At 41.1% G+C, this 14659-nt stretch overlaps 1 protein-coding gene across 9 annotated transcripts in view; it reads right to left on the bottom strand.

Moving 5' to 3' along the window:
* The window catches only part of dgkh (diacylglycerol kinase, eta), a 566607-nt gene that overhangs the window by 124928 nt on the left and 427020 nt on the right, over window positions 1-14659 (bottom strand). For all 9 annotated transcript variants that reach the window (XM_043694440.1, XM_043694442.1, XM_043694441.1 and 6 more), the window contains one exon: window positions 11094-11193. In XM_043694440.1, the coding sequence (XP_043550375.1) occupies window positions 11094-11193 (100 nt within the window). The remainder of the gene's footprint in view (window positions 1-11093; window positions 11194-14659) is intronic.

Here is a 14659-nt window from a genome sequence, read left to right on the forward strand (position 1 = left end):
TCCGCCCCCACCCCAGTCTGACCTATCACCCTCACCTTGACCTCTTTCCACCTATCACATTTCCGACGCCCATCCCCCAAGTCCCTCCTCCCTACCTTTTATCTTAGCCTGCTGGACAAACTTTCCTCATTCCTGAAGAAGGGCTTATGCCCGAAACGTCGATTCTCCTGTTCCTTGGATGCTGCCTGCCCTGCTGCGCTTTTCCTATAAAGAGGTATGACAAATTCTTCCTCAGGAACAATTTGTTTACCAACCGACAGAGGCTGATTGATCAGAAATATGTTGAGGTGACATCACTTTGGCTTCAACTTTAAAAAATGTAATGCACTTTTGCTGCAATCTGTACCAAGTAAATTAATTGCAAAAACAAAGAATAAAATATTTGTGCTGTGGCTCCCAGCTGTTTGCCTGGAATTCTGAAACATTTCAGTGACCAAACTGTTTAATGTCTAACTCTGGGGAATGACAACACTTCTAGCCAGGCTTTGTGGAAAGCCTAAATCAAATATTTTATTGCCAATGTTGTTTTCAACTTCACAGCAGATTGCAAGGCAGATTTTAGAAAGTGTGAAAGTTCCACTGCAAGGGATAGAAGGTTTTGTTCAAACACTAATTCTACAATCTGTATTCCAATCAAGTGAGACTCTGCTACTACGAGTCATGTCTCAGTAGTTTGCACACTTTCCTCACATCATGGCCCCTTCCAAGACTAGACACCATAATCTACGTTCTCCTCACTGTGCAGGACTGAAGAAGTGCTGCAATGGAAGAAATGCCAAACCTAAATTTAATCTGCCTGTTTACTTAACACAAAGATCCCACTGGACCTTTTAAGTTGTGGATCGTCCTGGTGTACTCGCTATCTCAATCAGCGAAAGCAGATAATTTGCCTTGTTCTTTATGCGACATTGGCAGTTCAGCTTGTGCAGAACAATGTTTGGGTACAACATTACACTGACTTCTAATTAATAAGTTGCAAAGTGCAATCAGTCAACAATTTATTTTCAAAAAAATTGTCCTCTGGATACGGCAGTATGGCCAGGCCAAAATTTAAGCTTTCTCCCGAGGTCATGGTGATCTTTCTCCTCGAACCAGTGTTATTTTTATGGTAAAAGTGTTCCCGTGATCAGGCTCGGTAGTTGTATTTACCAATGACTAAGGAACTTTAAGATATTTCTCACACAGAAAATACCTTCGGGTTTTGTTTATCATTGTTTTAGCTGTCATTTCCCAACTTGTCTGGGTGATAGGTCAAGAGTCACCCCCAAGTGAGTAAGTTAAAGCCAGCTGGCAAAACCCTGGGAGCTTCAAAGTTTGCTGGGCACTCAAGCTGACAAAATTCCTACTGTCTGGTTCATTCATTCAATCTGCTTAGTAGCAGAGGAACACAGGATTTTCTTTATCTGGTCTCTGTCTCATGTTCTTTATACTATGGGATAAAAAGACCAGATGTAAAATTAAATAGTTGATGTACTTTTGAAAAAGGTCCAAACGTCTGCCACCTTTTCTGTTTAGAAGTCTTTCCCAGCCTCACTATTGAGGAGTCTGGCTCTAATTCTAACACTATTCTCCCCCTTAGCTCTCAAACTTCAGTGTAAGTGGAAATGGTTTCTGTGCATCAGCTCAAATTGTTCCCTGGAACATCTCGAAATGTTAATCCAATCACTTTTTAAACTCAAAATGTCTCAAAATATTAGAGTTACATGCACCATTTCCTCATTCAAAAGTGGCAGGGATGGAGTTCCTGAACTCAGACAACTTTGGAAGATGGTACTTTGGCATAATATTTTCATTTTTCAATAAAAGCCTTGCAAGGGAAACTATCTGGTCCAAGAGTAAATAAACCAGCTCTGAAGAAGGATAAGTAGACTCAAAACATTAACTCTGCTTTGTCTCCATAAATACTGACAGATCTGTTGAGTTTCTTCAGCAATTTCTGCAAATAATCCTCGGGATTTGACATGCTTTTGTGCCTTTTTAAAAAATAATCTGTTATTGCTTGAATTAAATTTGATGAATTCCAATTCCTGGTTCAAAGGTAGTTTCTTTAGGATGTCAGGCATGTTAATCTCTTCTGAAGCAAAGTAACTTTTAACATGTCAATCGTTTTCTTATTTTCATTGATAATTACATCATTGTCAGTTTTCAACCTCACCACAAACTGAATAGACATAAATCTGTGTTGATTTTCATACCCCATCCAAGTTTCTTTTCAGAGTACAATTGTGTTCGCTCTTACTACTTTGTCAACTGAGTTAGCTTTTAGCATTTTTCAATGCTTTTTCTTCCAGTTTTTTGTTGGCCCCCAATTATTCCACACAGAAAAAGGGCCCATGTTGCCTCTTCGAAGGAGGTATCCAATTGGTCCTAATACCCCACTCTTTCCACAGATACGTGCCAGTTTTTCCTTTTCCTATACATTGCCAATTTCTCCCTTTTGAAAATGACAACTAAATTTGCGTTTGCCACATTTTCTGGTACTGCATTCCAGATCACAACAATTATTTTCCTGATGTTGCCTGGAAATAAATATTGCTTGAAGAAATCTTCAGCTGATTTTAAGACATTGTCCTGTTATTGAGAGCAGTAATTACAAAGTGGTAGTATAGCCAGAAGAGAAAAACAGGTTCTCAAATTACACTCTAACCTCAGCCCTCCCTGTATCTATCACTTCCTTCAGCTAGACAACCTCCAAGACTCTTGCAATTTCCCTTGTCTCAGCATTGGTAACTCTATCTTCAATAAAACCCAAAACTCCAGAATTCCCCATTGAAAACACTGCCGCTTTCTACATTAAGAAGCTCCTAAGACACAACTCTTTGACCAATGTCATATTGTCTCCTTATGTAGCTTAGTATTGAATTTTATTAAGCGACTTAAGATGCACCATAGAAAGCAATCTATTGGATGCATTATGGCTTTGAACAGCAACTGCTTTGTCCAGGACAATAAGAAACCACAGAAAGTTGTGAACACAGCCCAGTCCATCACACAAGCCAACCTTCCATCCACTGACTCCATCTATACTTCTCGCTGCCTGGAGAAGGCAGCCAACATAATCAAAGACCCACCCACCCCCGGGTTATAATCTCTTCCGATCGCTACCATCGGGCAGAAGATACAAAAGCTTAAACACACATACCAACAGATTCAAGAACAGCTCTGTTCTGAGGAAGGGTCGCTGGACCAAAAACATTAACTCTGATTTCTCTCCACAATGCTGCTGAGCTTTTTCAGCAATTTCTCCGTTTGTTTCTGATTTCCAGCACTTGCAATTCTTTCAGTTTTTTTCAATAACAGCTTCTTCCCTGCTGTTATTAGACTTCTGAATAGACCTCTCAAATTTTAAATTTACTGTCAATCTTGCTCTTTGTCCATCTTCTCCGCAGCTGTAACATTGTACTCCTTGTTCTGTTCTATTACCCTAATGCACATTGTGTGGTATGATTAGATTCTATTAGATTCCCTACAGTGCGGAAACAGGCCCTACGGCCCAACAAGTCCACACCAACCCTCCGAAGAGCAACCCACCCAGACCCATTCCCCTACTAATACACCTATCACTATGGGCAATTTAGCATAGCCAATTCACCTAACCTGCACTTCTTTGGACTGTGGGAGGAAACCGGAGTACCCAGAGAAAACTCACGCAGACACGGGGAGAATGTGCAAACTCCACACAGTCAGTTGCCCTAGGCTGGAACCGAACCCGGGTTCCTGGCACTGCGAGGCAAGCAGTGCTAACCGCTGAGCCACCGTGCCACCTGTACTGTACACAAAACTTTACCTACGTACTGGTGACATTAGTAATAAATAAATCAAGATTGCTTTACTTTTCTAAAGGATCAGAGATGATGTGGTTGAGGCCTTAACCCCATTTCCCTGCCTGTCCCTTCTAACACTGTTGCCCCTATCAATGTTGTTGCGCTGTCTAACTCAGCCTCAAATATTTCTAATCTGTCAAGTCCCATCGGAATGTTCAGTTCAATGAAATAATCTTTATTTAATATATTGTCATTTGTATCTAAGTACAGTGAAAAATGGATAACGTTACTACATTGTGGCACCATCTACGTTTACAGAATAAAAATTACTGAGTAAATTGAATAAATGGTAAAATACTGAATAAATTAATGTTAAATTGATATTACTAAAACTGAAATGTCTTTCCCTCTGTAGACTTCACTCCCTCTGCTCCTCCAGTTGCCATTGTCCAACATCACCCCGGAATCCTGATAATGTCCTCCTTTTCTACCACCACCAATGCTGTCACTTCTGAACTGCTGGTCAAGCTGCTCGGGTCCAGCACCTTCTCTGATGCTGGACATCGATTGACGGGTCCTGGCTCCACGTTAGACAACGGGGTCCTGGCTCGTCTTCAGATGCCACTACCTGAGATGGAATGGGGATGGAGATACAAGAGGTCCCAGCCTCCCACTGAAGGGCCTCAGGATGAGGCCCCAGGACAACCAAAACACTAAGAAAGTGTTACCAAGCTGGAAAGACAATGATGAAGTCGTGTGAATGCAGCAGAACCCGCCATAGGAGCCATGAACCCATGCTTAGGAGCCAAACGCTGCTGACTGCACTGCCGCCATCTTGGAATCTCTTATTCTTCTAAACTCCAATTAGCTTTGGCATAACCTTTCTCAATAAGACAACAGTTTCATCCCAGGTATCAGCCGAGTGAACTTTCTCTGAACTGATGCCAATGTGAGTATATTCCTCTGTAAATAATGCAGAAATCTAGGTAAGATCGGAAGAAACATCCCTCTTCATATACTGCATACTCTCGGTAATAAAAGCAAACATTCAATTTGCCTTCCTTCATCTACACTGCCAACAATTTTACCATTAGCCCTGTACTCTGCATTCCTGTTACTTCCTTCGAAGCATACTACCTTACACGTTTCCTCATTAAACTCAATTTGCCACTTCTCAGCCCACCTCTGCATCTTATCTATGTCCCCTGTAATCCACAACATCCTTCGGCACTATCCACAACTGCGCCTACCTTAGTGTCATCTGCAAATTTACTAAACCATCCTTGTATGCCCACATCCAGATCATGTATAAAATGATAAACAGCAGTGGCTCCAAAACAGATACTTGTGGCACATCACAGGTAATTGAGCTCCACGATGAGCATTTCCCATCAACCATCACCCTCTGTCTTCTCTCAGCTTGCCAATTTCTGATCCAAACTGCTAAATCACCTTCGATCCCAAAACTGGAACCTTATCAAACGTGTTACTGAAGTCCATATTCGCCACATCAACCGCCTTACCTTCATCTATCTGTTTTGTCACTTTCTCGAAGACCTCAATAAGATTACCCTTCACACAACCGTGTTGACTATCCCTATTCAAATTATTCCTTTCCAGATGATTATAAATCCTATCTCTTATAACCTTTTCCAACACCTTACCCACAGCTGAAGTAAGGCTCACTGGCCTATAATAATCAGGGTTGTTTCTTCTCCCCTTCTTAAACAAAGGAACACCATTTGCTATCCTCCAGTCTTCTGGCACTACTCCTGTCGACAATGATGACATAAAGATCGAAGTCAAAGGCTCTGCCATCTAGTGCTTTTCATGTTTTTCCTGAAGAAGTGCTTATGCCCGAAACGTCGATTCTCCTGTTCCTTGGATGCTGCCTGACATGCTGCGCTTTTCCAGTAAAACATTTTTCAGCTCCGATCTCCAGCATCTGCAGTCCTCACTTTCTTCGCTCTGCCATCTAGTCCCTGGCTTCCCAGAGATAACCTTTTGATATCCTTTTCCGAGGATAAGTTCCACCCGGCCCCGCGGTCTTATCTATTTTCCGATCTTCCAAAATTGCTAAAACCTCCTTTGCATCAACCCCAATCCCATCTAATCTTGTAGCCTGTATCTCTGTATTCTCACTAACAAGAAACTGGAATCAGACAAGGCTCTTGAGGAATATAAAAGCAGGAATGAACTTAAAACAAGAAATTAGGAGGGCTGAAAGGAACCAAGAAATATCCTTGGCATGTAGGATTAAGGAGAATCCTAAGACATTTTATATGTTTATTAGGAGTAAGAGGGTAACTACAGAAAGGGTAAGTCCACTCAAGAACAAGAAGGGAATTTACACATGGACCCCGAGGAAGTAGGTGAAGTCCTTAATGAGTACCTTTGCATCAGTTTTCACCAAAGAGAATGACATGGATGATAGCAATATTAGAGAGTAGTATGTCAATATTGAGGAGGAAGGGTTGAGTGTCTTGAAAAATAGTAAGTCACCAGGGCCTGAGAGGATCTATTGCAGAGTTATGAGGCAGGCAACGGAGGAGATTCTTCTCGAGCCACAGGCGAGATTCCAGAAGACTTGATAATAGCAAATGTTTTTCTTTTGTTTAAGAAGGGCAACAGGGTTAAACCACAAAGTTATTGGCTGGTGAGCCTTATATCGGTGAACAGAAATTATTGGAGAAGATTCTTAGGGATCGGACTTGCTCACATTTAGAAAATAATAGAATTATTAAGGTTAGACAGCACGGCAGTGGAGGAGCAGTCTTGTCTCACAAATTTGATTGAGCTTTTTGAGGAAGTGACAAAGGTGATTGGTGAGGGTAGGGTGGTGGATGTTGTCTACATGGACTTTAATAAAGCTTCTAACAAGGTCCCTCATCGGCTGGTACAGAAGATTAAGTTACATGGGATCCACAGTAACTTAGTAAGTTGGATATAAAATTGGATTGGTCATATAAGATATAGGGTAGTTGTGGAGGGGTGTTTTTCTGACTGGAGGTCTGTGGCCTGTGGCGTCCTACAAGAATCAGTGCTGGGACCTCTATTGTTTGTAATATATATAATTATCTGGATGAAAATGTTAGTGGTCTGATTGGTAAGTTTGCAGATGTCTCAAAAATTGGTGGAGTTGCAGATAGCAAGGAAGGATATCAAAGGATTCACAAAGCAAGATACAGATACAGAGGGCCCTCAATTATCCGGCATTCGACTATCCGAATCTCGGATTATCCGACAAGAGCGCAAGGTCCCAATGCTCGGCTAAACTATGTTATCCAGCATTTGATTATCCGGAATTCAATTAACTGAACGAAATATTGCCCGTCCGTATCTTTCAGGTAATTGAGGTTCCTCTGTACTTGGAAAGTTGGGTGGAAAAATGGCAGATGGAGTTTAATCCAGCCAAGTGTGAGGTGATGCATTTTGGGAGGACAAAACCAAGAGGAAAATATGCAGGAAATAGCAGGACCCTTAGGAGCATTGATAGACACAGGGAAATAGTGGTCCATGTTCATAGCTTCCTGAAAGGGATAACACAACTGGATAAGATGACAAGGAAGGCTTACAGCACACTTGGCTTCACCAGTTGGGGCACTGAGGATAAAAGTTGGCAGCTCATCTTGCAGCTGTATAAAACCTTGTTCGGCCACAGTTGGAATGTGTGTGCAGTTCTGGTTGTCACATTGTAGAAAGTACATGGAGGTTTTGCAGACAGTGCAAAAGAGGTTTACCAGGATGCTGCCTGGACTGGAGTGTATTTGAGCTTGATTTACTGTGACATTAACTGAGAAACAGCGAAAAGTGTTGCTATTGCGTGCTCTGCAGGCAGATCCTTCCATACAAAGAACAGAGCACAGAATACGCTGCAGAGAAGGTGCAGAGAGGGGCAAAGAGTGAGAGATCAACATTAATATTTGAGAGGTATATTTAAAAATCTGATAACAGCGGGAAGGAAGCTGTTCTTGAATCTGTTTGTACATGTAATCAAATGTTTATATCTTCTGCCAGCCAGGGGTCTGAGCGGTCTTTGATTATGTTAGTGCTTTCCCAGACAGCAGGAAGTATAGATGGAGTCAATGGATAGAAAACTGGTTTGCGTGATGGACTGGGCTGTGTTCATGACTCTCTATATTTTCTTGTAGTCTTGGGAAGAGCAGTATTAGCTATAAGGAGAGGGTGGACAAACCTGGATTGATTTTGCTCGAGTGCCAGAGGCTGAGAGGTGACCTGATAGAAGTATGTAAAATTAAGAGAAGCATGGAAAGAGTAGAATTTTTTCAAAGACAGAATCTTTTTCTCTGGGTGGAAATGTCAAACACTAGAGGCATAGGTTTAAAGTGAGTGGGGGAAAACTGAAAGAATATGTGCGAGGCAGGCTTTTTTTTAGGCAGAGTGTGGTACGTGCCTGGAATGTGCTACCGGGGAGGTAGGGGAAGCAGATACAATTGCAAAGTTTTAAGACACATTTTGACAGACACATGAACAGGCAGGGAACAGGGGGATACAGACCATGGCCTAGTAGATGGAATGAATTTATGGCATCGTGATTGGCGCAGACATGGTGGGCTGAACCACCAGTTCCGAACATGTGCTCTATTTGTGGCCTCAGCACCAACCCCTGCTTCATTTCATTTGTTACAGTTTGCTAATTATCTCTTTTATCCCAATTATTTGATTCCTGTACATTAGCCAATCCTCTATCCATGCCTGTGGATAACCCCTTCCCCTTACCCCACCAAAATATCAAAAGCTCTTGTAGCGTAACTTTTTGAAAAATGTGTTGCTGGAAAAGCGCAGCAGGTCAGGCAGCATCCAAGGAGCAGGAGAATCGACATTTCGGGCATAAGCCCTTCTTCAGGAATTTTTTATGCTTATGCCCGAAACGTCGATTCTCCTGCTCCTTGGATGCTGCCTGACCTGCTGCACTTTTCCAGCAACACATTTTTCAGCTCTGATCTCCAGCATCTGCAGTGCTCAGTTTCTCCTAGTGTAACCTTTTACAAAGCTCCTAATTAAAAGCTTTTTGGAAAGGCTGTGCTTATTGTGAAATCATCACTGGGTAGAGTAATGTGTACGCATATACGGAAACATGTGTACCCATGTGAGATTTCACTGGAACTTGTATGTAATTTTTTTCCAGTAACGTGATAATGCTAGCCCTGCGAGAACAATAAAATGGATCCAAAATAATGAAAACTGTTTTAATCTCATACTGACTTAACTTTGGTTGTGGCCTCACAAGTGAATTACCTTGGAATGAAGGTGGGGCAGTCTGCTCATGCATTGGTGCTAACTTCACTGCACGTGTGCAGAGAAACATGTTTCAGCCAGTTAACCTCACCAGTCCCTGTCTGTGTGTATACCACCAGCCATTTTGTTGGCCACTTTTGCATTTGAAGTAATCACTCTGTTTTGGAAATCCAAAAATACCACATCTACTCGCTCACCTTTACCTACGCACTTGTGATATCTTCGCAGATTTCCCTTTGTTAAAATCACGCTAATTCTGTCGAATTGTACTGTAGTTCTTTAAACATCCTGATACAACCTCTCTAATAATGGATTTTAGCAATTCTTTCAATGACTGATTTTAGACAAACTGCCCTACAGTTTCTTGCACTCTGTCTTCCAATTTTCTTGAAGAAAGACATTAAACATTTGTGCTTTATTAATAACTCACTCATGATTTCCAAAGCCTGGATAGGTGCAGCTCCAAAAACATTCAAGAGGCTTGACACAATTCAGAATAAAGCAGCCGACTTGACTGGCACACCATCCACCACATTCATCATTCATTCCCATCACCACCACAATGGCAGCATTGTGTATGACGCGCTGCAGAATTTCATCAGGCCCCATCATCAGCATCTTCCAAACACATGACTTCTACCAACTAGAAGAAAAAGGGTGGCAGATACATTGGAACACTACCACCTGCAGTGGTCCTCTCCAAGCCACATCCTGAATTGGAAATATATCGCTGTCCCTTCAGAGCCACTGGATTACAATCCTGGAATTCCCTTCTTAACAGCATGTGGGGATCTTTACACCCAACGGACAGCAGCAGTTTAAGGAGAGAGTTCAGCAACACCTTCTGAAGGGCAATTAAGGATGGGCAATAAATGCTGGCCAGAGATGCTCACATTACAAAAAGAAATAAAAAATGCAAATTATTGTCACTCAGGAAAAATCTTCTTTGATCAGGTTTATGTCTACATTTGTCAATTATGGTGTACCAGAATAAATTTTACACATTGGATTCCTGCTCCAGAATGTTATGGAAAGGGTTCCACATTGTGGTAAGCCTTAATTATGATTTGCATACTTTTTCATGTTTTCATTGCATTTGAACACCTTAAAGCAATCCAAGCAAAGTTATGTGGGATATTAGCCTGAACTTTCCTTTCGTATATGCCTTGTGCACTGAATTTCACAGTATCTCAATCTGCAGCCTTCATAGGTGAATGGCCATGCTCTGCCCCCATTCACTAACTGTAACAAACAGTTAAATATTCACAGGGAGCTTCTCAGCCTTTAAAAAATAACACCATTTTTAACAAAATGGCGAATGGTTGCATTAAGATGAATGCACCTTTGAAAGCTCTGGAGACAAGTGTTGCCAAAGGTAAAGAAAGAACATGTTAACAACTGAAAGGAAGGCCACAAATGGCTCCCGACCATCACAACATCTCACAAATCTATCATTTCAATTATATATAATGTAATTATTAATGTAAGATGTAATTAGTAAACTACCTGCCTGGTCACTTAACATATTGTTCATGCTATTTTTAAGCAGATATGAACTTTTTTCAAAATAGAAGGATATAATATGACTGAAATAGGCATTCAGATACAGAGCAAGGAGTTTTAATGCAGGACTTGCACATTATCGGGGATGGCGGCGGGGGGGGAGTTCCAAAGAAATGTACCAACAACAAGACACTTTGAAGCTTAATTCGGAAATGCATTAGCCAATTTGTTCTGAACAAAGTCTGTGGTCAGCAATGTAATTAAATATGTTTGTTGGTGGTGTGATCTGTTGGTTGAGGGATAAATGCCAACCAGGACACTGGACAGTGTCTCTAAAACATTTCTCCAAAATAATGATGAGATAAGAGAGTGTAAATGGAGCCGTATTTGAGTATCACACACAAAAGACACTCCTTTGTTATACCCAGCACCATGGCCTCAAGGATATTTCTACGGTCTTTTCACACAGTGAAGAACGCCAATCAGAATTTTATACTTCTGTATTGGAATGCATTCTGCCAATCCACAACATCAAAATGGCTCAAAATAAAACATCTTAACTCTTACTTTGTTGGCCAGTGTTTCACTCTCTTCTGTATTTTCGTTGGTCTTTTCATATGATTTGCCAACTTTGGCAACGAAGTCCTTCACAGTCTCGCATAGGATTCTAACAGACAACATATGAAAGTTGGTCCATTTACGTTAGTTCTGGAAACTTTAATATGGTTGCCAAATCTGGCTCCAAAATGTCTGGAGGTAAATCTAACTAATTTCCCATCACCAATGATCCCGTCCCTAATGCATCCATTCTCGAGACATAGCACCTTCATGAAGCCAATGAGAGTCAAGATCTGATCGTCAAACAATCCTTCTTCCTATCTTCAATATTTCCTGAACAAACAAACAAGGTGATCCAAATAATTTTGTGTAAAAATATTATTGTGAATTGCTGAACTGATTTCTTTTTCTCCAGGTTTCCTGACAACTGTTCTGGAAATTAATCTTTAATTCCTCCTTGCTGTCTGGGAATCCTGGAAAATTGCCGAACTACGAGGGAAGAGATTGCTGGGCCCCGTGCTGAGACATTTGCATCTTTGACAGCCACAGGTGAGGTACCAGAAGACTGTAGAGTGGCTCATTGAGTCACAGAGATGTACAGCATGGAAACAGATCCTTCATTCCGACTTGTAGATGTCGACCAGATATCCTAAACTGATCTAGTCACATTTGGCAGCGTTTGGCCCATATCCCTCTAAACCCTCCTTAATCATTTACTCACTCAGATGCCGTTTAAATGTAGTAACTGCACCCAGCCCCATCACTTCTTCTGGCAGCTCATTTCATTCAAGCATCACTCTCTGTGTTAAAAAGTTACCCCTCAGGTCATTTTTAAACCTGGCACCTCATTCCTGGTTATTGATGATCCAAATGCTTGAGCAAGGGGGCAAGCAAACTCTTCCCCAGCTTCCCACAAATGTTAGGATACACCTGATCAGGTCCAGGGATTTATCCATCTTTATGCATTTTAAAATGTCCTCTCTTATAATATGGACACGTTTCAAGAAACCCCTGTTTATTTGCCAGAGTTCTCAAGCTTCCCTGTACTTCTTCACAGTAAATATTGACATGAAGTACTAATTTAGTAGCTCACCCACCTTCTGTGATTTCACAACTGACGGCCTTATTGATCTTTAAGGGACCCTATTCTCTTCCTAGTTACTCTTTTGTCTTTCTTGTATTTGTAGAATCTCTTTGAATTCTTCTTAATCCAAGTTCCCAAAGCTATCTCATGTCACCTGTTACGGTGCCATTATTTAAGAAAGGTGGTAAGGAAAAGCCAGGGAACCATAGACTGGAGAGCCTGACGTCAGTGGTGGATAAGTTGTTGGAGTAGATTCTGAGTGACAGGATTTACATGTATTTGGAAAGGCACAGATCGATTAGGGATAGTCAGGATATTTTTGCGCTTAGGAAATCACGCCTGACCAAACTGATGGAGTGTTTTGAGAAGTAACAAAGAAGAGTGATGAAGGCAAAGTTGGAGACACTGTCAATATGGACTTCAGTAACGTATTTGAGAAGGTTCCGCATGGTAGACTGATTAACAAAGTTAGAACACGTGAAATTCAGAGGGACACAGAATTGGCTTGAAGAATAGGAGATAGAGCACGGTGGTAGAGGGTAGAGTCCTGTGACCAGCAGTATGTTGCAAGAATCCGTGCTGAGTCCACTGCTTTTCATCATTTATATAAATGATTTGGATGGGAATACAGAAGGTATAGTTAGTAAATTTGCAGGTGACAGCAAAATTGGTGGTGTAGTGGACAGTGAAGAAGGTTACCTTAGAGTACAAAGGGATCTTGATCAAATGGGCCAATGGGCTGAGGAGTGGCAGATGGAGATTAATTTACATAAATGTGAGGTGCTGCATTTTGGAAAGACAAACCAAGGCAGGACTTATACAGTTAATGCTAGGGTCCTGAGGAGTGTTGCCAAACAAACAGACAAGTGCATAGTTCCTTGAAAGTGGACTCGCAGGTAGACAGGGTGATGAAGAAGGCATTTGGCACGTTTGCCATAATTGGTGAGTGCATTGAGTGTAGGAGTTGGGAAGTCATGTTGTGGCTGTTCACGACATTGGAGAAGTCATTTTTAAAATCAGTTCTGGTCTCCCTGCTACAGGAAGGATATTGTTGAAATTGAAAGATGCAGAAAAGATTCACAAGCATGTTGCCGGGACTGAGGGTTTGACCTTGAATGAGCTGGTGAATTGGCTCGGGCTTTTTTTCCCTGGAGTGTCAAAGATTGCGAGGTGACCTCATAGAAGTTGATAAGATCATGAGGGTTACAGATAGGATGAATAGCTAAGGTCTTTTTCCTCAGGTAGGGGAGATCAAAACTAGAGGGCATAGGTTTAAGATGAAAAGGGAAAGATTTAAAAGGGACCTTGATGGGTAACTTTTTCACACAGAAATAGTGTGTGTGTGTGGAACAAGCCACCAGAGAAGATCGTGGAGGCAGGTACAATTAGAACATTTAAAAGGCATCTGGATGGGTACATGAATAGAAAGGGTTTAGAATGATATGGGCCAAATACTGGCAAATGGGACTAGATTAGGATATCTGGTTGGTGTGGATGGGTTAGACTGAAGGATCTGTTTCCGTGCTGTATAACTCTCTACTTCTTCAAATGGGTTTTCACTCTGTCAATGATCAAGACGATGACATCAAAAGACATCACACAAGTCATTAAAGGAGAACAAGAAAGAGCAAAGTATTGCAAATGCTGGAGATCCAAAATAAAAACACAAAGTGGAGGAGGAATTCAGCATGTCTGGTAGCATCTGTGGAAAGAGAAACAATTTGGCTCTAGTTCAATTCTGAAGAAGAATCGTACAAAACGTTAACCCCATTGTACTCTCCACAAATGCTGCCAGGCCTGCAGAGTTTCTCCAGCAATTTTTGTTTTTATTTCATTAAAACAGCAAATGAGTATCTGTTGCACTGATGCCCTGTTCTCATAAAATCATTTGTCATAAATTCTGTGCGATACTCATCCCTTGTACAGTGGAACATTACTACACCTAAAATTCACTGTGGAAATCACAGAACAATAAACCAAATGGAATTTAATGGACCTACATCTAGTCCTGATCAGTTCCTGATCTTCCCATTGGGGAAGTTCTCTAGGCATGGTCACATGAATAACGTGGAGGTCACATCAATGTGCTCAAGTTGACAAATAACTTTATTTGTTCAAGAAAAGCATGAATTGGTTCATATTTTCATTTGGATAGATTATTTTATGAAGTAACTTACTGAATGCATCAGGGAAGTTTCTTAACCAAAGGTAGAATTAAAACAATTTTATCACAACATAAACCTCTGTATTACAGATCGGCACAGCTCCCTTGTCTGTTTTGATACAACATGCTACCTTTAGACAGTGCCCATTGTAGCTAAGCATCTCTAAAACTTTCCAGTTCTTTTGTAGCTAAAGGAAAGAAGATTTGCTTTTGTTAAATTATTTTGCTTAAGGCTAGGGAAGCATGCTCATATTGAGCTTAAAAAAACCCCTAAATTGTTGTCAGTTTATTTCCCAGCATTTGAACGATTATTTGAAACTGTGCAAT

This window comes from Chiloscyllium plagiosum, chromosome 7 (assembly GCF_004010195.1).
Source record: "Chiloscyllium plagiosum isolate BGI_BamShark_2017 chromosome 7, ASM401019v2, whole genome shotgun sequence".
Taxonomy (NCBI): domain Eukaryota; kingdom Metazoa; phylum Chordata; class Chondrichthyes; order Orectolobiformes; family Hemiscylliidae; genus Chiloscyllium; species Chiloscyllium plagiosum.